Source organism: Gobius niger, assembly GCF_951799975.1.
Source record: "Gobius niger genome assembly, chromosome: 24".
In the NCBI taxonomy this organism is placed as follows: Eukaryota; Metazoa; Chordata; class Actinopteri; order Gobiiformes; family Gobiidae; genus Gobius; species Gobius niger.
Genome location: NC_136875.1, coordinates 7,048,292 through 7,075,969, shown reverse-complemented (window position 1 = coordinate 7,075,969; position 27,678 = coordinate 7,048,292). Strand labels below are relative to the sequence as shown.

The window sequence follows — 27,678 nt, the reverse complement described above, 5'->3', positions numbered from 1 at the left end:
ATTGGATGTACAATATCTCTCTCTCCCTTCGCCTTTTCTGTCAGCGTAGTATTTACTCTCACGGACAATTAATATGTTAAAAAATCGCAACTTGCTACGACACCTGCAGTTGCGCTTATGGCCTCTAGGGGAAAGAGTTAATTAGTACTGCTTTAAGACATCCTTTTTTATATGATATCTATGATGCTAAACACCCAAGCGGCCACTAAAGAGGCACAAACATCAACTTTGCTTTGCTTGAAAAATTGCATAATGCATCAAAATTGAAAAAAGCTGACAAAAGCAGAGCTCAATAAATCAATAAACCTTTCTCATAAAATCGCAGATACTTTTAAGTTGGAAGTGGATCTTGAGTGAGGTTGTCGCCACAATTACAGAAAGTTACAATCTCCCATATTAATCTACGAAGAAATGTTGAGAAAAACTGGCCCCGAAATTGAATCCTGCCTGCAGTGTCTCCCCTTATCCGGAACAAAAAGGTCTCAGCAATCAATCTGTGATCAGTAAAGATAAAAACCACCCCGTATATACCCAGCCGTCCCGTTTGCGTGAATCATTGTCAACACAAAGTAAACATAGAGATAAAAAGCAATACAATAAATCCCACCCCAGTACCAGTGTAGTGTTCAAATAAATTATCAATAAATAGATATTTTAAAAAGGCATAAACTTACAAAAAAAAATGGCAGGAATCTCCCATTGGGGTTTCAAATGTTACACAGTAGAAGCACCTTATAAGCTTCAGACTTTGCCAAAAATATTAAGGACAGCAGGAAAAGACGTAAAGATGGAAGGCATGAGGTTGAAAATAAGGATCGGGCAGGTTTCAGAAATTAGCAGTATTGTGAAACTACAGCCACATCGCAAAAAACGATCTACAATAGTGAAAATGTGAGTAGGTTTGCGATCTAACCGGTTTCCAGACTCTTCTTTTTCTAATCAAAGTTATCCATTGGCTCCACATGTCCAGGAGGAACAATTGAAGACCTAAATTTGAAAAGATATTTGCTAAATCGTCTTTCGTCCAAACCCCTCACATTCTAACTTCTGTAAATGCTCCTTTTTTTGCCGTGGCAGTTTTAAGGTTAGTGCTAGATCGTCTGCTCCGGAGGGACAGTCTGCTGTGAAAACGTGAGATATCATGACACAAATTAAGGTTAGGGCCAGGGAAATGGTTAACCTCTTAACTCCCGCCTGAACCGAGAGGATGTTTTTCCTCACGTCATCAGATTTTTTTTCCAACATTTTTTGTTGGGTATTCAACTCATTTTTTTGTCACATTTTGTCACATTTTTGTAATTTTTTCGTCCATTTTTTCGTCACATTTTTGTCACATTTTTATCACATTTTTGTCATTTTTTCGTCAATTTTGAATCCATTTTTTGTCACTTTTTTAAATCCATTTTTGTCATTTTTTATCACATTTTTGACATTTTTTCATCAATTTTTTTGTCATTTATTTATCAATTTTTTGTGACATTTTTGTGACATTTTTGCCACTTTTTCATCAATTTTTCGTCACTTTTTTGTCACATTTCCATCATTGTTTTCGTCTCAGTTTTGTTGCTATTTTCACATCTTTTTTCCAGAAGCTTTTGGATTGGGGTAAAGCCAAACTGGAGAAACTGTGCTCGGTTCAGGTGGGAGTTAAGGGGTTAACTTTAAGGATTAGGATTATTTGTATTTTTAGACAAACCAACTCATAGATCTATACAAAATCACAGCAGACCGTCCCTCCGGAGCATACGATCTAGCACTAACCCAGTTTTAACCGGTCCAGAGTTCTACGGAATGCCATCCTTCCGTTGGCAGCACTGTGAAGGCGGCACGCTCCAGTCGTAAACGTAGGACAATCTCAATTTCACCTCCTCCTTGCAGAGCCGCCCGTCGCGTTGCAGCGTCTGGTGCTTCTCCAGCATGTCCTCCAGGCTCTGCTTGTGCGTCACTAAATACTTGTTGTTGCACCCGCGCGACTTGTACTCGGTGTCGAAGCGCGGATCGTGAGTCCTCTTCACGTCCACGGGCGCCAGCCAGGCCCCCAGCGACACGTCCTCGCTCTGCCACGTTTTGAAATACCCGGAGTTCGAGCGGATGAAGCGGACCAGGTCGGCCGACAGAACGTAGCCACCTCCCAAGGCGTAAGGCAGGTAGTAGTCGCAAAGCTCCCAGGAACTTTCGCGCCACTTCCCGCCCGATTTCACCCTGCCCCTGCCCGAGAAGAAGCCCCAGTACAAGCGGCTGGCCTCTTTGGATTTCAGCTCGTCTTTTATCAAGTCCAGACGCGCAAATGTGTCATCGTCCGCCTTCAGGACAAACTTGAAATCCACGTTTTGGTCGAGCCACGAGTACATGTGTATGAGTTTCAACGTTAAGTTTTCATAGGAATCCTTGAGCTCCGGCAGCAGTAGCAAATCCTTATGGCGGGCTTGTTCCGTGTTGATATTCTGCATATCTTCAACGGGGAGACCATTGGTTCCCACCACGAACATGGCTAAAACATCCGAGTCGCGCTTGACGAGCCACGTGCTACGGATAATGCTGCGTCTTTCCGTGTACTTGGGCCCGGTGGTGATGAGGACGACCAGGAAAGCCGCGAGGTCCTTTTTGGAAGGGGAGAAAGGGTGGGGTTGGAGCGTCTCCTGCTGGTGATGGTGAGAGGCGCCGGCGTGGGGGGCGAGTCCAGGGGGGTCGGCGAGGGTCTGTTTTAGGGTCTCTGAAGTGCATTTGGCCAGGAAGACTAGGACGAGCGCGAAACAACACACGGTGCCGATGACCAGGGCCGTCTTGTGGCGGCACAGAAGGCGGACCAGGTTCATGATGATGGAGGTCTGCAGAGAGAAAACGGGAAAAGCAACAATTACAGAGCATTCGCCTTTTCTGATTCTGTCCACAGTGCACTGTTGAAACACGAACAGGTAAAGCGACATTTTGAGAGAAAACGGAAACATGAACTGCTGAACACATACATGAGCATTTCAGATCCTGTTTGCAGAAGTCTTACCTAAAAGGATGGCAGGTTTTACTAGAATCCCACTGAAACAGAAAATGTTGAATGCAAAGAATGTTGGGCTGCGCTGCCTAAATATTTGCTGCGTTTGAGATTAGCATTTTAATACAACAAGCCTGGCCAGCCAGACTGGTCTTTCTTTCAGAAAAGACCAGTCCTGCAAGTGAAAACTAAAACCATCCAAAATGTGATTTCAGTCTGACAGCAATTAATTGTGCAAGCGAGCTTTGTACATAATTTACAGAAAATTAACAGCATTAGATTTTTGTTATTACAACTTTAAAGTAGAAATGTCGTGCCCAAAGGCATTGACGGCTGGGTTCATGAATATTAAAACATAACATCAAAGATGAGCCTCTTATGAGTGTCCCATAATTTGTTTTTAAAACAGTCCAAAGTAGGACAGTCCCACAGTTCTGGAATTTTGTTTAGTAGCTTTGTTGCGAATAGAAATGGAGATCGGTCCAGTGCTCGACTCGTGGGGAACTCTATGCCCAGATGGACAAGTGCTTTATTCCGTGTTTCAATAGGAGTTCTTTTAATGGTTGGACATGGGGACTGGAGAGCCTTTGGAAGTAATCCTCGTAACAGCTTGTATCCATAGCACATAACTGCAAAGTTTCTCCTGTGTTTTAGAGGAGCCAGTTTTAGTTATTCGTAGTCCTCATCTGTAACTGGTTGCGTGTAGGAGTGATGTAGTATGATCCTAATGGCTCGGCGTTGGAGTTTTTCCAAGCGGTTAGTTTGTGTGACATTCAAAGCGGCCCAGACAGGTGATGCATATTCAAAATGAGGTAGAACATAACATTTATACAGTCTTGTTAATAGATTCTTGTCATTAACAGAGAGGGAGAGTCTACGAAGGAGGAACATTTGAGATGGCGCCTTTCGGCAGGCGTAGTCCACTTGTTTGTCAAATTTGAGATCGCTTGTAATCCAAAATCCTAGATGGAGATGTTCATTAACCATTTCGACTGGACAGCCCATGAATTTGATGTCGATGTTTGCATTTTGGAGAGAAACATTGCTTTGGTTTTGCTTGGATTAAATTGCATACCCCACGTTTCAGCCCACTTAGCAATAGTTCATCTTGTTTTGGTCAGGAGACACAAGTGACTCACATACATGTTTGTGTATGTATGCCTATTGAGAATAAAGGATAAAATAAATCTCTATATTTACATAGCAAAGACCTTGCATGTTCAACAAAAGGAAGCATCTCGTTGCAATGACCGCCCAGGTGCAGCTGTTCATCAATACGAAGAACACAAAGGAAGCTTTTATAGATAAGTGCAATCTGCAGCAGCCCCTGCATTTATTATTTTTTTTCAAGCTAAATCAACAAAAGCACAAAAAGCAGACATTTATCGTGCACTTTACCTTAAGATGACGAAGTCGGATCACCGAAAATCACAGCTGCAGCTTTGTTGAGCCAATGTTAGCTACGGGGATGAAATAATACTGTACGCACTTTGGATATTATCGCCTAAAAATATAAACAAACGCGACGTGCACGTGCCCGACCAAGAGGCGAAGCCGCAAAATCAGTTATTAAAAAAAATAAAACCAATTGTTGCGTAATCCAATCCATATTTTGCCCAAATTGCTTGTTTTGTGTGTGGGTAAACAATCAGCGGTTGGCAAAGAGGGCTGCCATGTCGAAAAGGAAACGGAAGTGAAGCCCCCCCACCCCGAGAGCTAAAAAAATGCAAAAATAAAACAAAACAAAAAACGTACTGTTTGTAAAAAAAAAAAAAAGATGTATGTTTCATAACTATTTCTGCACAAACGTAGCGTTAGCAGTGTGAGAAAGTGTTTGGAAATGGTCACAGAAAAGATAACTTGACGACAGCTGCAAAACGGGCATGCGCATGACGAGATTCTAGAACGACACCCGGATGTTGACGACTGATTTACTTCAAAATAAAAGCACAAATTCAACTTCTCAAATAAAAATCACACTTTTTTTTTTGTCGAGATATTAATATATTAGTTGAATAATCTCATAGTGAAGAACTGCGCGACGTTTTGGCAAATTATGAAAAAAATAAAAAATAAAACGTTATACCGGAAGTCGCATTTCTGCCGCTTTGCCAATGCGCTTCTCCCCTAGCTTGAGGTTGCAAATCCACCTTTAGCTTCCCTAAACAGAAGGATGTCAACTTGCATTTTCTTATTGCTTTAACCCAAACCTTTCCTGCGGACATGTTAGCGCTCATGACATAATGTATTAGCTCAATAATATCAGCATTTGGCTTCATTTCACCCGGTTTCTCAGCGCTGTTGCTAACGTCGTTGGTGCTGCTGCTGCTGCACCACCACCACACCAAGAAGAAGCTATGACAGCTGCAGGGACGACACGGACCCGACCTCAATGGACATCAACGCTGTATCTGCTTTTATTTCTACTCGTTTTAGAGCCGTGTTTTGTGCGATCGGCTGAGTTCGATCCGTATAAGATATTGGGAGTTAGCAGGAGAGCGAGCCAGGCTGAAATCAAGAAGGCATACAAGACCCTGGCCAGGGAATGGTGAGTGCATCTAGGCCATTCATCACCACCCCAGAGCATGTTAGACTTGTGTTATGCCTTGTCAGTGTAATCTGCACAATATATGTCTCAAAACAAGTTTGTTGCAATTGATTATAGGGGGCTTTTTCAAAGTGATTGTCTTGGTTGTGATTTTTCTAGGCATCCAGACAAGAACAAGGACCCTTCTGCTGAGGACATGTTTATAAAGATCTCTAAATCTTATGAGGTAGGAGGATTAATGTCAGAACTTATTATGAACTGGTAGCAGGACATCAAAATGTTTCATTGTCTGTGGTCTGTTTCCTTTTTATGTTTACATTATAGTCCAAAAGTTGGGCTGCTCGTTATAAAAATACAATAATATTAACACTTATTTGTCTTAATCTGTGTGTGTAGCAAGTGTAGAATTGCCTCTGGTGTCATTATGAGGCACAGTTTCCCCCATTGTCTTTACTCCAATGAAAAAAGACTCAAGGGAGGACGTTACTGGTTAACTGAAGGTCAAATAAAAGTTGTTGTCGTCTCCAGATCTTGTCGAATGAGGAGCGCAGGGCGAACTTCGATCGATACGGTCAGATGGAGGAGAACCAGCCTTTCGGGCAGTCTCAGCACCAAGGCTTCAGGAGCTTCCACCACAGCTTCTACTTCGATGAGTCCTTCTTTCAGTTCCCAAGGTAATCGGCACTCAAAGGCCACTTTTCCATCGAAAAAAGAATCTTCGGCAGATTAATTGATTGCCAAAATGATGTTTAGATGCAGTCCTTCATGTGCAAACAAAGTGAGTCTGTAAGTTTCGAACTTTTGAAACTGCACTTCACTGTCCCCTCTCACTGTGGAGCGAGTGCTTGTTTCCCCGTTCTTTTTTTCAATACATTTTTTAAGAAGCGGTGGAGCCAGACCGTTCAACACTCTGTACACAAGGCAATTATTTAAAACATTTTTAAGTTTAATGTTTATATAATAGAATTCATATAATGGACAGACATTGCCGGAGTCTGCAGTTTGGCGTTAGTTAGTTAATTTGTTTGTTAGTTAGTTGTTTTGGAACAAGGCAGCAGCTCAAAGTTACACATACACAGTCACCATACTACAGTGTGCCCAACACCATTGTCACAAATGTACATTAGTGAAAATTACAGAAGGTCTTTTCCTCCTCTGACCTTTTCTCCAACTCACTGTTGTGGTGCATTAAAAGTTGCTGTCCGCTATGTGCAGGATGATTACTGTGAGAGTACCAGAGTATTGCAGATGTCCAGTCGGATATGCCAATACATTGATTATAAAAAAAGTGTCAAGATAAAACTTACAGGTTTGTTGGTTATTGTTTTTACTAGCTTGTACAAGCACCACACCTAGCACTAGATTGGTGCACCCTTTAACCTTTTCAGTGGTGCCCCTCCCAGAGCGCCCTCTACCACTCACTATTAATGTGTTAATTTCGTCGACTAAAATATTTAGTCTTAATTTTAGTCAAAGTGTTGTTTTTCACGACTAAAATTGGACTAAAACTAAATTAAAAGTTTTTCATGAGACTAAAACTATGACTAAAATGTCCAGATATTTTAGTCGACTAAAAAAAGACTAAATAAAAATGAAAGGGAGAGACTAAAATCATCCAAACTTCTATTGAGCGTCTGAAAGAGCCTCAGATCATGTAAAATCACTGCCAAAGGATCAGCTCTGAGCTTTATTCATGTGGAGCAGCTCCATGAAGCAGAGGAACAAGATTAAATATGATTATAATGAATATTATCAATGCAAAGTCGACTAAATTCGTCTTAAATTTAGTCGACTAAATTTACTTGCAATTTTAGTCGACTAAAACTAGACTAAAATTGAAGATATTTTTTTTGTGACTAAAACTAGACTAAAATCGAATTATATTTTCGTCAAAAGACTAAGACTAAAACTAAATTAAAATATGTTGTCAAAATTAACACTGCTCACTATTAATGTGTTTGACAGAGGTAGGAATGAGCAGGGGCCCTGCTCCATGTCACCAGCAGAGCAGCGCCAGGGTGAAGGCCTAACATAAGTCATTTTAAATGACTATATCTTTTGCAATATCCAGAATCCCCTGTGCCGTAACTTTGACCAATAAGACAAGCTTCCTGTGAACCGACCTGTCAGGTCCAATCAGGAGAGTAAGGGAGCTTGATCAATTCATTTCAAAATTTGCTTTGTTTCTGGTTGTATTTTGCAAACGTAGCAACCATCACTTTAATCATTCTTATTATTACATAACGATTATTCACCGGATTTTGCCCCGTCCACTTTGGCCTCTTTTTCCCACGGATCGGCACTTCTGTTATCTTGACACTTCAGGTAGAGTATGAAGTCCGTTCAGAGTAAATGTTCGCCTTTAAAATGTACAGCACATTCATTTGTGTAAAATGTTCATTTGCATCAACAAGTCAACACTGCACTGTTTCTGTGGGCCTGAAACGGCTTTGTGTCCATGTCGTAACAGATTTTTTCTATGTAAACTAATTCTAGTGGAAGGGGGTAACTGTGGGAATAGTGTGAATAGACATTACATATCTGCATAACAAAGGTAAACTTTGAATGTGTTTAACGTGCGCCCACACTGGCTCCCCGTTGCGTCCCTCTCCCTCTCAAAGCTGCTTCTATGGCTCCTCAAAAGTGTGTGTTGCAGTTTCCTTTTTACAAACCTTTCCACCTTTGACCTCTTTGTCCCCCAGGTCTCGTGAGTTTGCGGACAGTAAGTACCTGCTGCATCACGCTCAGTTCAACAGTGAGGTTCTGCCGGACAGCTTCAGGAGGCCGTACCTCATCAAAGTCACGTCCGAGTGGTGTTTCGCCTGCATCCACATCGAGCCGGTGTGGAAGGAGACCGTGGAGGAGCTCGAGCCGCTCGGTAAATTAATACATTCAGAAACTTGAAGTGAAGAAGCAGAGTTTGTGTTTTTAGGTTCTGTGACTTGGACACTTGCTGTACGACATGTTTATCCTGTGAAAGGCCATTAGGAGAGGGTGGGTTCTGTGGGCAGATGCAGCTATTTATTATTTATAGGGAGTTTTCCTGGTCGACAGATGGAAAATATGAAGAGACAGGCTTTTTTTAACACTAAATTCAGTCGCTCTAAAATCTTTCTGACATGCGAACACAGCAGTACCTGTATACGGCTACACAATTAATCACAGCACAATCAAAGTTTCAATTTGAAAGGTTGCAATAGGTGCCGAGCCTTTTTAAAAGCTACATTACAAATCTAATGGCAATGCCATTGATTGTCAAATTAATCAAAAAATTGTGTTTTCCCCAAACTGTACAGTAGAGCTGCACAATTAAAGGGATTTTTCAGGATTTTTGACACGATTTTCCTAGTTATCCAGAGTGTTGTTGATTTCTGGAGTTTTTTAAAAAAAAAATTTATTCATGCAGTCCTTATATTTGAAGAGTTTAGTGGTGCTATGCTAGTGCTAGCGCATGTCTATGGTAAAAATCACTGTTCGGTTTGTGTCTAAATCGTTTAGCCCTACTGTACAGCCTTAGTGTTGGTTTTCTCAAATGTTAACCTTCGATCCCTCTTTTGCAGGCGTGGGAATCGGCATCATTGACCTGGGTTACGAGCGCCGTCTGTCCAACCAGCTGGGGGCCCACAGAGCGCCCTCGATCATCGGCCTGGTGAACGGCAGAGTGTCCTTCTTCCACCAGGCCGTGGTCCGAGAGCACCTGAGGCAGTTCATCGAGGACCTGCTGCCCAACACGCTCGTACAGAAGGTAATGGAAGATTTAAATACACTTTAAAATAGGACAGCTCAGAATCAGGAAAAAAAACATATTGCGATGAGGATATTGCTATATTTTATTATTATAACTATTTACTATAACTATTTCAACGTTTCAATGTTCCATAAATGTGAACAGTCAATTAGAGAGTAAGACTGAGAGTAAATACTACGCTGACAGAAAAGACAAAGGGACAGAGGGATATTGTTCATCCAATTACACAATGGAGATTTTTTTTTTAACTCAAACCTGGCTGTAAATACTGTTTAAGTGGCACTAGCCTGCAATTAGCTTTTCCCCGGTTAGCCTGTTAGCTGTTAGCTTCTTCGTCGCGATTCCATTAGTGTGTATTGGTGACTCCGACCCGGTGGCAGTCAAGTTGCAAGCATGGCTTTCTGGCCAGAGACACCAGGGGGAGATAAAAGACCCTCAAATCATGCCATTAACTCTTGTATAAACCCCAGAGGGACTACGAAAAAGATTTATTAAGGAAACAAGTTACTTAGTACTGCTTTAATAACACTGAGGTCTAATATTAGCAATGCCAGATGAAAATTTGAAAAACAGTAGACAATATTTATAAGAGCATAGGGTGGTAGAGGTCAGCAAGAGGATGAAAAGGGTTTTTGAATTTTTAAAATACATGAAGTACTTCCAAAGTTATAAACATTTCAGTTTTCATTTTCGGCCACTTTTGGTGAAATCGATCTCCATTAAAACAATAGGATATAGTCTGGACCGATTTATCACAAAAAGTGGTACAATTTTCAGCTTCTTTGTGCTCTAACTTTCCCATCTCCCCAAATATCATTCTCAAAATTCACATCCCAGAAGGAAAATTGTCAAGGATTTCAATTATGATGTCAGATTATAATTGCGGGCTGAGCCAATGCAACTAATTTGCATATTTTAACAAATAATTAAGGCGAGACACTGCAGGTGAATAGGGAAAACATTTTAAGTGGGTGATATCGATTTGAAACTTTTGCTGTTTATTATTTACAAAAATCTGAACAAAAACTGTATTGCTGTATTTCCGTAATATTTGTTTATATACAAAAAGCAAGACATTTTATGCCAAAATGTAGGCTACAATAATTTTTGCAGATGAAATCTAAATAATGCAACAATCCAATTTAAAAAATAATAGTTTAGTGTTGGTGCATTAAGAAGAGTTTCTCAGAGGGGATTTGGGATATCTTGTATAGTTTTTTGAATAAACTAATAATGGTAATCTACAAAAAAAATAAAAAAATCATATATCTAGGATTTTTTTTAATTTTTTTTTTAGTTACTTAATTTGTAAATTCATAGTGGAAATTAAGCAAAAATGTCCTACTGCATTTCTGTTATTTTGGTAAATAAATCATGTGAATAAGATCGTTTTAAGAGCTCATTTGTAGTTCAAAAACTCCGCATTGTGGCTTTATGCCAGTGAGTGCGCACCGCGGAGCAGAGAGGATTTGGAGCGACACACGTTATACAAGGGAAACTAGCTTCGTAGCCTCACACTGTGGCTGATGCGGGTGCCCTGTGGACCCCGCTGGTTACCCGTGTGTCAGGGCATGTTCCAGGGCATGTGTCAGGGCCATAAACAGCCACAGACCTGGGCTACAGTCGGGCGCGGAGCGGAGCTAACGCTAGCTACACCGCGGACTCGCCCTGGTTTAGAGCGGCCGCTGACGGCGCGGCCAGGTTTTATAACTTCATTCAAAAAGCCGCGGGTCAAAATCACATTTATATCCTTATATTCCTTGATTCAAGCTGCGTTTAATGATACTAGATTCATAAGTATCAGTGTTATATTGTATCCGCTAGATGGCGCTAAAGCTGAGGAACGCTCATTCAGGTCATTTTTCACCACTCAGTGACGGCTGCATTTTGCGTTGCTACTAATATCAGGTCCAAAGGCTAAAATGTTACTAATATAAGACAAAAATGGCACCATTTCCCATCAAAAATCCTAGTGTAAATCTAAAAACCTTTTTTTTTTTTTGTGTGTGACTTCTTGCTGTATGGAGATTGTGTCGTTCTGTGTTACAGTGTCCTTGGAGCAACACCGTCCCAAGCGAATAAACAAATAATAACCAAATGAATATACTGTTCTCTTTGCAGATCTCGGACAGTAACTACCTGTCGTTCCTGGAGGCGTGGCAGGTTGAGAACAAGCCCAGTGTGCTGCTGTTTGACCAGGTCCCTGTGGTGCCCCTGCTGTATAAGGTACGAGGCAGGGCACTTGGCCATCTCTGGTTTCTCTTTTCAGTGTGTCCGATATTACGGTGAGGGAATGATAACAGCTCCACCTGGTGCTAATAGTAAAGATCCCATAGTCTTGAAAGGTTTAAACATTAAGGGCCCAATGTTCCACCTGGTGCAAGGACAGCATTGCTCCGAACGAGACGGTCCTCTTGTTGTTGCATTATGTGCCTGCGCCTCTAGTAACCCCACATTCTTCCCCTTCCTTCAGCATTATAGGCTTTCATAGGCTCTTTCTGGTCAAACTAAACTTGAGAATTGTGTGTGTAAGTCAGGAATAAAGCAAAGCAGACATCTGTGAGATTTTTGTTTTCAGATTTGGGTCAATCTTTCAGTGCCGTTGTGTTCCTTAGTCCGGTCTTGACCTCTTACCCCCCCCCCCCCCCTCTTATAATTTCCCCCAGTTTAGCTTTACCCAAATCTGAAAGCTTCTTGAAAAAAAAGAGTCAAAACGGAGGCAAAAACGAGGATGAAAATACCACAAAAAAGTGACAAAAAGGCAACAATTGAGCGACACAAACGGAAGAAATAAGTGGTAAAAACATGATTAAAAAGTAATGAAAAAGCAAAAAAGAGAGCCATACAAAAGCAACAATAACAGGGTAAAAATGTGACAAAAACGCTTTCAAATGAGGCGTTGCTCTGGCCTATAGGCTGTAAGCTCCAGTCCAGGAGCTTTTGGGTAAAGCCAAACTGGAGAAAATTCACTGGGTTTAGGCAGGGGTAAGAGGTTAAAGGCACACCGTTTTCTGGTGGACTATTAATATATTTATCACACACAGATAAAGCCAAGCCAAAATTGGATCCATCTGGATAGTTTTTCACTGCAAATTGTTCAGTAGAAGAGAAAAAACGGCACTCTTTGCTAATGTGAGCATATGTAGCATGAAGCTAATGTTAGTTTCCTGGTTAGCACTGTCCATTAGGGTTAGGTTTAGTATTTATGGGCTGTTGAACCACGTTGCACCTCTCTTTGTTTCCGTAGACAAATAAATTCATAATTCAGCATTTATTAATAGTAACGGTTAAGAAATGGGAGAAAGCTCTGTTTGTCTCCTCTTGTTTTTCCCCCTCTGGCTGCTTTGAACATGACCATATATGGGTGGACCAGATTGTAACCACCTGTCAAGGGGCGATTGTTTACTATGTACATTGTTGTTGTTGTGTCTGCAGCTCACCGCCTTTGCCTTCAGAGACTACGTACGCTTCGGATACGTGGATCAGGGAGCAACCCACAACACTCGTCTGCTGCGGCAGTTCAACGTCAACACGTACGCTCCCACCATGCTGCTGTTCAAGGAGGACACGCAGAACCCCGTGGACATCATTCAGGTGCTGCTGTACACCGGCGTCATCAACACTATCGACCAATCACAGGGGCAATGTCGCAATACTTATACTTGTGTTTGGAGGCATTTTTTTTATCATCACTCCTTTACAAGTTACACAGCAATTTGTTACATTTTGTGTTAATGCACTTTTCAATCTTAACAATTGCCATCCTCTGCCTGTAAGTTGTGTTTTACTCTCACAGAGCTTACACATAGTTTCAGGAACTGCAAGGTCTTAGCTTTCAAATGAGGCATTGCACTGGCCTGTAGGCTGTAGACAAAAACAGCAAAAATGTGACAAAAACGTGCTATAGACCACAGGAAGAAGTTGAGCTCGGCTTAGTCCCTCCCCTCTATTAACGGCTGCTCTCACCTGTGGGTAAACATCTTTGTAGTTATGAGTCTTTGTAGTTCTAAGTCCTAAAGACCTAACTCGCACCTGAGTTTCAGTCTGAATGGCCCTACTCTCAGCTGATGACTGCTAATTGCCTGCCTATTGATCTGTCCTGGGCTGAGTTTCAGTCTCTATCTGAAAGCAAAAGAGTGGCAAAAGAGCGGCAAGAATATGTTGGAAAAGCAACAATATCACAATAAAAAAAGGGACGAAAACACAAAAAGGGATGGAAAAAGCAACAAAAAGTCAACAAGAAGGCCACAAAAGAGCGACAAAAAACATCAAAAATATGAGAAAAATAATACAGTTACTATCAGTTTTATAGGCCTTAGCTTTCAAATGAGGAGTCACCCTGACCGAGAGGCTTTGAGCTCTAAAGAGTGATGAAAAAGCCACAAAAAAGGGACCAACAAGTAACACAAAAAAAAAGACATGCAACAAAATCACTTCCAAAATGTGACACAAATGCGGCAAAAGAGCGGCAAAAATGTGCTGAAAAGCAACACAACAAAAAAAGGGACGAAAACACAAAGAGTAATGGAAAAAGCAACAAAAAGTCAACAAGAAGGCCACAAAAGAGCGACCAAAAACATAAAAAATATGAGAAAAAAAAAAAAAATGGACGAAGACACAAAGAATGATGGAAAAAGCAACAAAAAGTCAACAAGAAGGCCACAAAAGAGCGACAAAAAACATCCAAAATATGAGAAAAACGCCAAAGAAAAAAAAAATACAGTTACTATCAGAGCTCCAGTCTAGAAGCTTTTAGACTTGAGTGAAGCCGAACTGGAGAAAATGTGCTCGGTTAAGAGATTTAAAGTCGTAATGACGCTGTACCGTGTGCTCTGTTCAGGCGCGAGGGATGAAGAAGCAGATCATGGACGAGTTTGTCACCAACAACAAGTTCCTGCAGGTGCCGCGCCTCGTCAACCAGCAGCTGTTCGACGAGCTCTGCCCCATCAAACAGTTCCACCGCAGACGCAAGTAAGGCTTTTGTTCAAGGGGAGGTATCACGCACACGTAGAATAGCTCCTTGCTAGTGTTGTTTCCTTTAGCTCTTTGGCGACTAAAACATAGTGAGTGTCAACATGACCCACATGACCTTGGAGGACAGAGAAGCTGTAGCACTCGGTATAACCTGCCTGGCTGCCTTCTGTCTCCTCTGTCTCCTCCTGGGTTTGTCCCTGTTTCAGAGCGTGGCGTCCTGCACTGGTCAGCCCCCTCACCATTTTGTTTACCCTTAAAAAGCTGCTTTCTTAAGGGACCATTTTGGATTCTCAAAATAAACAAATCCAAAAGACCTCCACAAAAACACAGCAAAGACATACAAATGCAGTTCGCAGAAAAGGTAAAACAATGAAGCTGTACCAGGAGAGAGGGAGGTCGCTTCCTGTTTCCTCATCCGTAATGAGACGTTTGTGAGTTTACATTGACAATAAAAATATTAATAAATTATAAAAATGGGAGAAAGTGGTTTGTCTGACTGTTTACAATCAGAGCTACACGTGGTCTGACGCCGATGTCACAGGGACTTTATCTTTTCTCAGGACAGTTTTTTCACCAGTTAAATGTAGTATAGTGTTATCAACTCGGAAAGCTCGTCGACAGGACCATCGCTAGCCAATTTGCCGCCCTAGGCAAGATTGAAAAAAACACACTTTTTCTATAGTTTTTTTTGCTGTGTTACTCTATTCCCATCCTTTTGGACACACTTTGGATATGGAAAGGGTTAGTTTTATTTAATTTTGTTATGATTATTATATTGTGATTATCTCCTCATTAAAAAAAAAAAGCAAAATCTGAGCATGTGCTTCATGAACCGTGTGCGCAACAGTTATATTATATATTAAAATGACGAGGTTTCACCACAATGTTACGCAGATTCCCGGGGGCGTAGAAGGACCAGGTCATTTGAAAGCATGAAATATCTAGTTTCCAACACAAATGACAGCAAGTCTCTATCACATAACTGCTCCAAAGTTATGTCCGAAAATCCCCAATGTTGTAGATGTAGGGTATGGTTCAAAAATTAAAGCGCAATTCGGGGGCCCTCCAGCAGATGGCGCCCTAGGTGGCCGCTTGCATCGCCTATGCCCTGGGCCAGCCCTGCATGTTGATCAACTAATGTACAGACGGGGCTGTGACAAAAGATCTCAAAGCGATGATCAGAGGATGAGAAGAGTGGCCAATTTGGGGGAAAGCCTCACAATGACACTTCTGCCTTATTTTCAATACTTCTCAGTATAGATACAGACGGCATCTCTGGAATCGCCCATATATGGTCATTTTTGAAAACCGTTAAGGGGGAAAACAATTTTGAAAAAATTAAAATTTTCTCTAATTATTCAAAAACTACTGTTACAAATGCAGAATTATGAATATAGTTTTCTATTAAATAATGATACAAAGACATGGGGAGGATCAAAGTGGTTCAACAGCCCATAAATACATGAATAACGGAGAATGCTAACTTGATGCTACATGTTAGCATCGGGCTAATGCTAACGGTTAGCTAGCGCTTGCTACAACTGCCGTTTTTTCACTTCTACTGAACAATCTGCAGTGAGAAAATATCCATATGGGCCCGATTTACACTTGACTTTATTTATGTGATAAATAAGTTGATATTCCACCAGAAAATGGCTAAAAAGAGGGAAAATTGTGTTTCTCTAAAGATTCTATTTTCCCCCTCGGCGAAGCCACGCCCCCTTCTATGACGAGATGCCGTCTGTATCTATATCAACAAGATAATTTGTTGATATACTAATGCTTAATTACTTTTTTAATGAAATTGTGTAAAACTAGACTTTCTCATTTAGAAATGACTCAAATGTGGCTGACTCGAAGTGGTAATTACAAAAAACTCGGAGATGATCAGACTGCTCCGAGTTCAGATACAAGAGGAAGACAGCAATGGCGGCAAAGACAAAACTCGCCAAACCAAAACCACTGCATTTCTTTTTGTCACATCCTCCAATATAACGTTACCATGTCTAGACTTATAACTAGTCTGGATAACTGCTACTGTGTGTGCTTGCGTGCAGGTTCTGCGTACTCCTGATCACCGACCAGGACCAGGCCTTTGCTCCCGGGAACAAGGCGTTTCTGGAGTTTGCGGCAGCCAACAAGAAGGACGTGCTTCGATTCGCCTACGTTTATCAGCAGCACCAGCAGCCCCTGTGCCAGGCCCTGCTCCGGAACCAGGCGACCCTCTCCCCGCAGGTCTGCACAAACACACAAACACGAGTGGGGAGTAGGGAAAATGATGAGGGCTGAGAACAAGGGCTGCAGAGAAATAGAAGTGGAACTGGGAAAGTCGTGACCCAGGCCTCGACACCAGGGATTCAGCTGACTGATTGCTGGGTGGATTGGGTTTCTAATAATCTAAATCTGGGGCATTATCTGATCATTTCATTTAGACAGTATTTCGCAACCGTAAACTGCATTTTAAAAATCACTTTGACTGGTTTCAAAAAGACAAGTTTTAAGTGCTTATGCTGGCCTCACACTGATTTCTGTACCCATTCACTACTCAAAGGCCATTCAAGTCGATGAATAAAATACTGTATTTTCCTACACATGTATTGAATAAGCATTAGTCATGCCATTAAAGCTGAAATCTATGACATAAACTTACTACAGCAGCGCATTTCATGATTTTTCAGAAGGTAAATATTGAAGCGTTCCCTAGGGAAGACATGTGACCCACCAGCAACTGGGATGCTGTCAGGAGCCACTATAATAGCCCCGAGAATCGAATTTATCACAAATAAAGTAAAGTACTTTATTTTCCTATAAATGACTCTTAAAAAAATAAAATAAAATAAACATTAAGGTTGAAATAATGATTTAAAAAAAGCAGTCCGTTTTACAGATACTTTTATAGAAGGTTTAGATGAATGCGTCCAGAACCTGTTCAGTCTTCAGTGTGACTCTGCCATTAGTCTCTCTCTTTATGCCAATGTGCATATTCTCATTTGAAAGCTCAGAACCTCCTGAGTTCAGTCGCAGAGCTTTAACTAGAAGCTGCACCAGCATTAATAGATGGGAGCAACGTCTACGTCACTCATCAGTGGCGCCAAAAGGTTACCTCCCCTTTTGGTCTCTTTCTTGTCCATTGAAATGAATGAGGAAAGATCATCTGAGAACTTCTAATTTACACATGAAAAAGCGTTTTCTTTGGATTCGATGTGAAAATGAAGCCATCGAAGTGACCTATTGCTTCAGATAATTCACAGAGAAGGCATAAACTGAGCTAAACCCACTGTGACGTCAGTGACATTTGTTTGTGTAACTTTTCCGCTGGTTGCTTTATGTCACTACAGCGTCAGCTTTTAGTCTGTCCCTTTCATATTATCATTAAATCAAAATCATACAGCCTACGATGTAGTTTTGTAGCTTATGGGCAAATGGTACATGTTTCATTCAGCAGCTAACCTACTGCTGCTAATGCTAACGTTAATGTGCGTTTAAAACCAAGAGAATCATTAATAAGGCCTAACACTGAGCATGCTTAATAAGTCTGAATATTTACAGATTAAAGACGTCACAAAGTGCATAATACACGGCCACAATGTGGAGCTGTTTCCTCAATGATGAGCCCTGACAGAGAGGAGCACTCGATGAACTCGCTCATATAATTGGTGGTTCAACGGCCCATAAATGCTTAAAAAAAACGGACAATGCTAACCAGAAAGCTAATGCTACATATGCTCATGTTAGCAACAAGTTCTGTGTTTCGCTTCTACTGAATAATTTACTGTGGAAAAACAAAATCCACCAAAAACATTGATTTATAGCACACAAATAAAGTCAAGTAAACGTGTTTATAATCCAACAGAAAACAACTAAAAAGTGGGAAAAGTTGTGATTCCCATGGTTTTCTTCCCCCTCAGCTAGGCCAAATGGTGGTTGTCAGGTCCTGGGGTTTTGGTGGTTATTATTTAGTTCAGATAATGTAAACCTAAATCCTTAGAAAATAAAAGAAAAAACTTATGTTAGTCATAAAGTACAATATTCATTATTGAAGATGTCGACCCCACATCTTGGAAATAATAAAGTTTTCAAAATCCTTCATACCCTGCCTTTGGAATCAGATGGAAATGACAAACGCCTGTATCCTATTCTCGAAAATGCGACAGTGCTCCTCACGTTACAGTATGAAAATGCCTCGTAACGGTCTGTGTTGAAGCAGGTGGTGCTGCTGGAGAGACGCACTCAGGCCGGTAAAGTGCTGTTCCGCTCGGTCGGAGGAGGCTGGAACGGCAGCGAGGAGGACAAGTACAGGCTCCACGGAGAGATCGAGCTGCTGCAGAAAGACCCGTCCTACCTCAGCTCGGACGCCACGCTGCCCGAGCTCAACAACGAGATGGCGCCGGTGAGAAAGCACACCCACGTTCAGGAACACGGGGACTCAGGACTGAGCACAGGGCGGGACAATTCATCGAAAAACTGTGGGGGGTAGTATGCAGCATGTAGAGCTTTTTATGTCATCAAAAAATTTCTGTTGCTCTTTTGTTGCCTTTTTGTTCATCTTTGGTTGCTTTTTTATTGAGGTTTTGTGTCTCTTTGCTCACTTTTCTGTTGCTTTTCCATTGTGTTTTTGTTGCTTTGTCGTCATTAGATTTGGGTAAAGCCAAACCGGAAAAAAACGTGCTCGGTTCAAGGGGGGTTAAGAGGTTAAGCACAAGTTAAGTAAGTAAGTTGGCACTTTTCCCAGTGTAGAGGGCGTGTAGAGGGCATGTAGGGGATGTCGCATAGCGATAGCATGGCAACAGAAGCCAAACAAGTCAATTACATTATTTGTTTTGCCGCTCAGGGTTGTGTTTTTAAATGAAAATTATGGGTCTTATTTGCTTGTGTTTTTTTGGATATACATGCATTTCCAATGACACCGAAGTAGAATTATGCATTACTACAATATAAAGCAATATCTCTACTCAGGATGAAAATGAAAGGGAAACTGATTGACATTTTTAAGAACTCGTAATCATTGCTCAAGAAGATAAGAGTTATAACACGACCACAGAGAGTGCATGTGTACGTGTGATAAAACCAGCAAATGTGGCACAGACACTATCTGAGTCTGTGTTTAAGCTGCTCAAGACGTTAGCATGCTACCGGTTAGCAACGGTCAACCATTATCAATGGCTTCAACATGATAAACATGTGTGTCTCACATCTATGAACACTGAGGAAATACTACAGTAACAAACTTCGTAACGTTCATGGTGTCTGCTTGTGTTCTAGTATCACTCTTTAGGTTCGTTTTTTCAGACACTAAGGTTAGAGATGTTAAAGATCTTTTACCTTTACATGTTTCAGCCGCCATCTGCAGGCCGTCATCAGAAGTAACACCGGCGTGCAGTGACGTGTCACTTATCAGCTGTTCTCACTTCCGAGGCGTGACCAGTCTGACGGTCCCAACAAGTCTGACAGACTGGTCGCCCTGAATCCACCGGGCGGCAGGGGGCGTGACCAGTCTGTCAGACCTATTGGGACCGTCAGACTGGTCACGCCTCGGAAGTGAGAACAGCTGATAAGTGACACGTCACCGCACGCCGGTGATACTTCTGATGACGGCCTGCAGATGGCGGCTGAAACATGTAAAGGTAAAAGATCTTTAACATCTCTAACCTTAGTGTCTGAAAAAACGAACCTAAAGAGTGATACTACAGTAACAGCTCAGCTCTGACCTCTCTCACATGTTGTATCCAAGGCTAGATGTTTGGAGTGTGGTTCAGGGGATTTCAGGTCGGAGCTGAGCTATTGAAGCTAAATGCTAACTGGTAGCATGCCAACGTCTTGAGCAGCTTAAACACTGACTTACTGGTTTCTTCACATAAACGTCCGTCTCTTGGGGCCATGTTTTTACTGTTATCTTCTTGAGATGATTACGAGTACATAAAAATGCCACTGTCAATCAGTTGCTTTTCATTTTTATCATGAGTAGAGATATTGTTACTTGTTGTAGTACTGCATAATTCTACTTTGGTATTCAAACTGGCCGCCATAACAACAAAAGTCACATGACTGAAAGGCATGTATTGGACTGAAAATAGTTGGAAATAATATTAATGTGAAGACCTTGTCTCTTTGTTGATTCAGATCTTCATCATCCGCTGGCTGAATGCTGCGTATGATTACTTCCTTCAAGTGTACGACGATCTTCTCTACTCAAACTGGTAAGACCACACATATTCCATAAAAGTAGGGCTGTGCAATGAATCGAACTGTGAATAAATCTATGGCTGATAAAACAAAATGGTGAAATATCATCTTGTTGTTGGCTTTAAAGACTTCTCCCAACTTGTTCCCTCTCTTCAGGCGAGAGATGATGCCGATCCTGTCGCTGATCTTCTCCGCCCTGTTCATTCTGTTCGGCACAGTCATCATCCAGGCTTTCAGGTGGGTTTAAACTCAGTTCACTGTAAGGAGGAAATCTGGTGCAAAATATGTGAACACGATGATGATGTGGGTAAAGCAGGTTTCGCTCGTGACCCCATGGACGCTTATTGGGGCTCTTAGCACCAATGCACTTCTTACTACACCAATATACCTTTACGTACCTTTCAAAAATAAAGCAAAAATGAGCCTTGTGTGTACAATGTGGCTTATTGAATGACCTCTTCTTGCCCAATAGTGAACCCGGAGAGAACAAGCCTCAGAAACCAAAGTCTAAAGAGCAGCCTCCATCGCCAGAGGACACCACAGACAGAGGCACCTCCAGGTGAGCGTGCAGTGACTTGACACTAGGGGGACACAACAATCTCTACGCACAATACAATTGGACCTTTTATACCATTTATTGGATATATCACTTTGAAACTCCTGCAGTAGATTAGAAATGTAACAACAACTTCTTCAGATTTACAATTAGTTATTGTTTTCTTAGGGCTGGGCAATTAATTGAATTTCAGTCTTATCGGGATTATAATAAAGGTCAATCACGATAACCGCGTGGTGCGTTTTAATTGAGGAGAATTGGCCAGACCTGTCGCATTCTGGAAAAAAATATGGACATGCAATGCTGCAGTGCCTGTCAGGTCAATCCCAGGGATCACTCGGCCCTAACAAACAGGAAGCACAGGATGGCACATGCGGAAGCCAGAGGAGAGGACCTGGTGATTTTACGTGTAAAATCAGCTACAAAGTTGCGCTAACTCGTCTAGTGGGCAAAGCGGAAACACACGAAGAGCCTCAGAGGAACAGGACACGCACGGGGATCAAGTCAATTACATGATTTGTTTTGCCGCTCAGGGTTGTGTTTTTAAATGAAAATGATGTGTTCTATTTCCTGGTGTTTTTTTTGGATATACATGCATTTCCAATGACACCGAAGTAGAATTATGCAGTACTACAACATAAAACAATATCTCTACTCAGGATGAAAATGAAAGGGAAACTGATTGGCGTTTTTAAGAACTCATAATCATTGCTCAAGAAGAGAACAGTTATAACACGGCCGCAGAGAGTGCATGTGTACATGTGATAAAACCAGCAAATGTGGCACAGACGCAGCAGCTCTGTCTGTCGAGCTACAGCAGGATTCACTAAAGATCTGCTTCACCCCTCAGACTATATTAACATATCAAAGAGGAAACAAAAAACCTTTCTCGGAGCTGAGCTATTGAAGCTAAATGCTAACTGGTAGTATGCCATAGTCTTGAGCAGCTTAAACACTGACTTACTGGTTTCTTCACATAAACGTCCGTCTCTGGGGCCGTGTTTTTACTGTTATTGAACACGAAGAGCCTCAGAGGAAGAGGACACGCACGGGGATGAAGAGTTTACCTTCAAAGAGGAAAACTATCAATCGCTATTTGGACCATGTGGACTATTTTTGAGGCTGCAGCCGTGGATTAGCTGAAATTCTAACAAATTAAGTTTGATCGTCTTTTTTTGACTAATAAATGCGTGGTTTACTCGCATTAGCACTCGTTTACTTGTTGTTCTAGTTTCTAGTTTTCAGTTTGGCTGCAGCTGTTTGCTTGCTAGTCCAGAGATCGATCAATATGGGAAAATGTCGCCCAGCCCTATAGTTTTCAGATGGAAATAAGGCGTATGGTTCGTTAAAATGTTTTGGGAGACAAAAGCATGACTATAGCTTGAACTAGGTTTAAAATTGTGAATATTTATGTTTTATATGTTTTGTTTTTTTAATATGTTTTTTTTTCACACATTTGTTGCAGAGATTTTTGTGTTTACAAAAGAGTTTTAAAGCCTTTCAAAGCAGTGGTTCCCAACCACCGGGCCCGGGCCTTGACGTGATGCATTTGGCTGCAGAGACATACGCTAGTAAATAATTTCTAAATTACCACATTGTTTTCAATTAATCTTTGGCCTATCCATGAGCCAATAACTTTATTCATAGAAAATTAAACTCCTGATAGAAAGTCACCACAGAAATCCTTTGGACTCGAGTTCCTCTGGTTTTTATTACAGACAGAATCAGCACAGTCTCGCGCATCTGAATGTGTTACGTCGGCTCCTATGTCTTTCTGTCTCCAGCGCCTGCTTTAAAAGCGTGATCCATAGTCTGATTACGCACGTGTTTCCAAGCGTGCACTGCCAATACCTAGCAGTGAAAAAATGTTCAGGTCCTGTGCCGGTGCGCAGCAGGAAAAAGGTTGGGGACCCCTGCTTTAAAGCCTCTCGTTAGTATAATAATAATAATAATAATGATACTAATTGTAGTAAAAGTTTGGTTTTCTTGAGGTTAAAGGCGCAATCAATCAGACTAGATATTAGTTCATATCAAATCCTTCTGATAGCTGCAAGTTACTCTAATTCAGTGGTTGCGTAAGTGGGGTCTGGGGATGTTGGAAATGGCTGCTCTTATTGATGTCCCTAGAGCGTGAGGCTAATGCCTAACCCAAAACCCAAAACCTGAAAAACTAAACCGTTTAGTCGTGTCTCGCCCATAGATTGTACAGTATCATCACTTCCAGCTCAACATTTCCCTGATTTCTCTGCAGTCGTCCACCAAAGAAGGACTTTGTGGAGGTGACGGAGCTGACGGACATCACTTACACCAGTAACTTGGTGCGACTCAGACCGGGGCACATCAACGTGGTCCTGGTCCTGTCTGACGCCTCCAAGAACGTGCTGCTCAGGAAGTTCGCCAAGGAGGTCTTCTCTTTCTCCGGGTAAATCTAAGCTACTGGGAAATGATGACATTCTTGTCAAAACTGTTCTTTAAATGTTATTATGAAACGATAGTTACCAGGAACTCTGCAGTGCGTCGTGAAAAGAAATGTTCCTGTAAGTGACACACAACCTCTGACATTGTAAAGTGGTTCAATTGTTTCGTTTGTTGGTTTTTGTAGAAAGTCTCATTCTTCAAGGCCTTACTCTTGATGTTTGTTGATCTTTTAGTTTGCTTTAATTTCGTGCGAAGTTTGATTTAGTTGTGTCTAAACTCATTCCTAATGCATTTCTAACATCCTCATTCTTCACAGGGAGGAGTTTTAAGTACATTTCACAATTTGCCTGCTAGCTCTCGAGGGGAAAACAATCTTTCTGAATGACACTGTGAATTTATAATGTCTGTTCACAAGACTATTGTCACAATTTACTTTAGCAGGGAAAAAATGCAATAACCTGGGTAAATTATCTATCAAAGATATTTTCTGGGTGCGAACCCCGGAATCTAAAATCCAGACAAACAACTTCAACACAAGTTAAATCTGGTTTATAGGTTGCGCTCACGTGACATCACAACATTGTAAAGAGCCTAGAGTTTAAAATTGAGGTGGAGGGCAGCTAGTGGTAACTATGGTAACTATCAAAATGCAGATTTCTAGTCTTAGTTTGTCGCTAATTTCTCCTGCCACAGAGTTCAAAGTCCTCCCTTCCAGCTCATATGAACTGTGGTCTGATTGTTTTCCTCATTGAGGCGTCCAAAAGTGGAGACAATATTCAAAAACATGTGGGTGATGTTGGTCAGTAGAATGGACCTTCCGCCATTAGAATGATACAGCAGGTTTCAAATAATGATCAGGGAACACATTTGGATTGTTTCTTTTTGGAAATTTCTTTCAACAATTCTAGAACATGAACGATTCATGTTACAAAATGTTTGTAGCTTATCCACCTCATTCCGCCCCACCCACTTTTGCCACTTTTTGCTTTGTCTCGGCATTTCCATTGTCCTGACGTTTCCGGTCGAGCGCAAAACCCGTTCATTTAAACGGAGAACAAGGGAAAATATTCTCCGCTCAAATCTGATGTTTAGTAGATTGATTTGTGTAAAATGGCCAGTGTTCATTTGCACCGACATGTCGACACTGCAGCGTTTCTCTGCGCGGCCGAAAAACGGCTTTGTTTTCATGTAGTGACAGATTTTATGTGGACTTCTCCAGTCCCATGTAAACAGATAGGAGAAAAGGGGCGGGCACAATTCATGGCGGCGCCCACGGGAACTTCCGGAATAAGGTGAATTGGTGCACTATAGATACAGACAGCATCATAGAAGGGGGCGTGGCCTCGCCGAGGGGGAAAACAGAATCTTTTGGGAAACAGTTTTTCACTCTTTTTAACCATTTTCCCGGAAGCGGAACACGTGACGTCACGCTTAACAAACGTATAGGTTGTGTTCACGTTTTAGAATGTGATGATGTCATAATGCCTGGTGGAGGGCAGGGGCCAATTCTCTACAGGAGATGTACTGTTTTTGTAAGAAATCTCCAAAACCAAAATTGTCAAATGCTTTTCCTCATCAGTATTAGACAGTGATTGGATTCACAAACCTGACACATTATTTCATTATTTTTTATGTCTGAAAGTCCTTCCTATTGACCAACATCACGCTCATGTTTTCAAATGTTGTCACCACCTTTGGACGCCTTTCAGAGAAAATAATTGGACATTAGTTCATATGTGCTGACAGAGGAGACAATGAACTGGAGTGGGAGCTATTTATTGGCAGTGCGCGCTTAGGAACACGTGCGTAATTAGACTATGGATCACGCTTTTTTAAAGCAGGCGCTGGAGACAGAAAGACAAAGAAGCTGCACGTAACACATTCAGCTGCACGAGGCTGCGCTGATTCTGTCTGTAATAAAACCAGATGAACTGGAGTCCAAAGGATTTCTATGGCGATTCCTGGAACCCTGCAATGGGCTCTTTAGAAATGTTGTGATGTGACGTAAACGCGACCTATTCAATACAAATCTCAAAAGTGTGCATTCAACAGAAGAGGCTGATTCAACTCTTTTGCTCCTTCACAGAACCCAGACGCTACACTTCTCCTTCCTGAACCTGGACAAACACCGGCACTGGATGCCGGCGCTGCTGCGCTCGGCGCGGCCCGAGGACCTGGAGGAGGAGCAGGATTTCTCCGACTTCACCGGACACGTCCTGGCACTGAACGGACACAAGCGCTACTTCTGCCTCTTCCGGCCGGTCTTCACGGGCGACGAATCAGGCGGCGACGCCTCTCTGTCCGACGCCTCCGTGTGCTCCTCTCGAAAGTCCCGCTCGCGATCACGCTCCAGCTCCAGCTCCAAGTCCAGGTCCCGGTCCCACTCGCGAGAGGACGGGGCGGCGAGCAAGCGGGGGTCGAGCCGGGCCACCAGCATAGAGCTGCATCACAAGCTGGACAGACTGGGGCTGTGGATGGAGAGGCTGCTGGAGGGCACTCTGCCGCGGATACACGTCCCAGCCTGGCCCTCACTGGACCCAAATTCAAGCACCAGTCACAGCTGAGAGTGAAGGAAAACGCGAACATAATGACGAGTCTGCAGCTAAGTTTATATTTTATGTTTTGGAGCTTGTAGAAATTAAAATAGGTTACATACAGTTACTTCTTCAGCTGAAGCATAAAGTAAGCATCATTCTTCCCATATAAAGTATTGCATTATAATACTGAAGTGAACTTTAACAAATCTTCATCAAAACAACATGCTTGACCTGCGAGACACGGCAGGTGAAAACTTACGTTTCTCAAACCTTTGTAAAAATCCCCTCTGACTGATTCTCTATTTGGATTTTGTTGCTGAAAATACAGGTAATTTTTACGCAAGAAATTCCTTTTTTTATATGAGGGGAAACTAGGAATATTGTTTTTCCTCAAATGTCTGTAATCTCCAGCAAATTGACATTTCTAGACTTGTTTTTTCCCCCTATTCACCTGCAGTGTCTCATTTAGGACGTCAGTTCATTGATTGATTGGCCATATCTTCGAACATCACCCAACAACTCGGCACTGAACAGGCCCAGGATTAGTGGTAGCTTCATGGTTAACCCTGGATAATCGGTACTACGGAGCTGGATCTCTTTGTCACTTCCTGTATATGAAAGGAAGGCGGCGCCTCGACCAATCAGGGGTGAGGAAGCTGGGGAGAAGCAAAAGGAGGACGTGGTACAAGCATGACATTGTTGGCCTTTGAGTAGGGCTGCACAATACATTACTCAAATTTACTACTGTTTATTGTTTAAAAAAAAACTGCGGCTGGATAATATTAAATTATTATGATTATTATTAGTAGTATTATGATTATAATTATACTATTTTTTTCTTTTTCTAAAATTGATCAATCTTGGTTTTTTGCTTAGATTTTATTCATTGTAAAAATAATGATGTGTAACTCATTCATGAATTGATACAGACCTCAGCATCATTTACTAAACAAAGGTCTTCCATTGTCTCATCCAAACTCCAAAACAATGTGCTGTTTCTGCCAAAGCACTGGCTTAAGTACTTGAAACTCATAAAATGAATTGTGGCCAAAACTAAAATGGAAAACATGCTATACCGGGTATTGTTCCAAACACGTGATAGATACAGACAGCATCTCTGGAATCGCCCATATATGGTCATTTTTGAAAACAGGGAAAACAATTTTGAAAAAATCTAAACTTTGTCTAATTATTCAAAAACTACTGTAACAAATGCTGAATTATGAATATAGTTTCTACTAAATAAAGATACAAAGACATGGGGAGGAGCAAAGTGGTTCAACAGCCCATAAATACATGAATAACGGAGAATGCTAACTTGATGCTACATGTTAGCATCGGGCTAATGCTAACGGTTAGCTCGCGCTTGCTACAACTACCGTTTTTTCACTTCTACAGAACAATCTGCTGTGAGAAAATCCATATGAGCCCGATTTACACTTGACTTTATTTATGTGATAAATAAGTTGATATTCCACCAGAAAATGGCTAAAAAGAGGGAAAATTGTGTTTCTCTAAAGATTCTATTTTCCCCCTCGGCGAAGCCACGCCCCCTTCTATGACGAGATGCCGTCTGTATCTATGCCTAACCGAAACCTGTTTGAGCTTAACGTTAAAAAATCACGACTTTCACCACAGAAATCTAGTTGTATACGGGCATGCTGTGTGTTATTTTGTCATTTAATCGGCTAGTTAGTTTCAACCTTCGCAAACATGTTTTCAGTT

At 41.6% G+C, this 27,678-nt stretch overlaps 2 protein-coding genes across 3 annotated transcripts; one reads left to right on the top strand and one right to left on the bottom strand.

Moving 5' to 3' along the window:
• Nucleotides 1-1,784: 1,784 nt before the first annotated feature.
• Nucleotides 1,785-4,665, bottom strand: b3galt6 (UDP-Gal:betaGal beta 1,3-galactosyltransferase polypeptide 6; the record flags this gene model as incomplete). Its single annotated transcript, XM_079582255.1, has 2 exons — nt 4,388-4,665; nt 1,785-2,828 (listed from the first exon to the last, which is right to left on the bottom strand). Exon 2 carries the CDS (start codon nt 2,814-2,816, stop codon nt 1,785-1,787), a length of 1,032 nt encoding a protein of 343 aa, XP_079438381.1. The 5' UTR covers nt 2,817-2,828; nt 4,388-4,665.
• A 442-nt stretch (nt 4,666-5,107) lies between these two features.
• On the top strand, nt 5,108-26,626 carry dnajc16l (DnaJ (Hsp40) homolog, subfamily C, member 16 like). 2 transcript variants are annotated; one of them, XM_079582153.1, is made up of 15 exons: nt 5,108-5,537; nt 5,697-5,763; nt 6,066-6,211; nt 8,240-8,415; nt 9,098-9,282; nt 11,407-11,511; nt 12,721-12,879; nt 14,126-14,256; nt 16,317-16,494; nt 18,467-18,649; nt 20,380-20,456; nt 20,599-20,679; nt 20,915-21,001; nt 23,250-23,420; nt 25,503-26,626. In XM_079582153.1, exons 1-15 carry the CDS (start codon nt 5,347-5,349, stop codon nt 25,978-25,980), a joined length of 2,415 nt encoding a protein of 804 aa, XP_079438279.1. In that variant the 5' UTR covers nt 5,108-5,346; the 3' UTR covers nt 25,981-26,626. The 2 variants fall into 2 exon arrangements, with proteins under 2 accessions (XP_079438279.1, XP_079438278.1); XM_079582152.1 differs by having other exon boundaries at nt 18,464-18,649.
• The last annotated feature ends 1,052 nt before the right edge of the window (nt 26,627-27,678 follow it).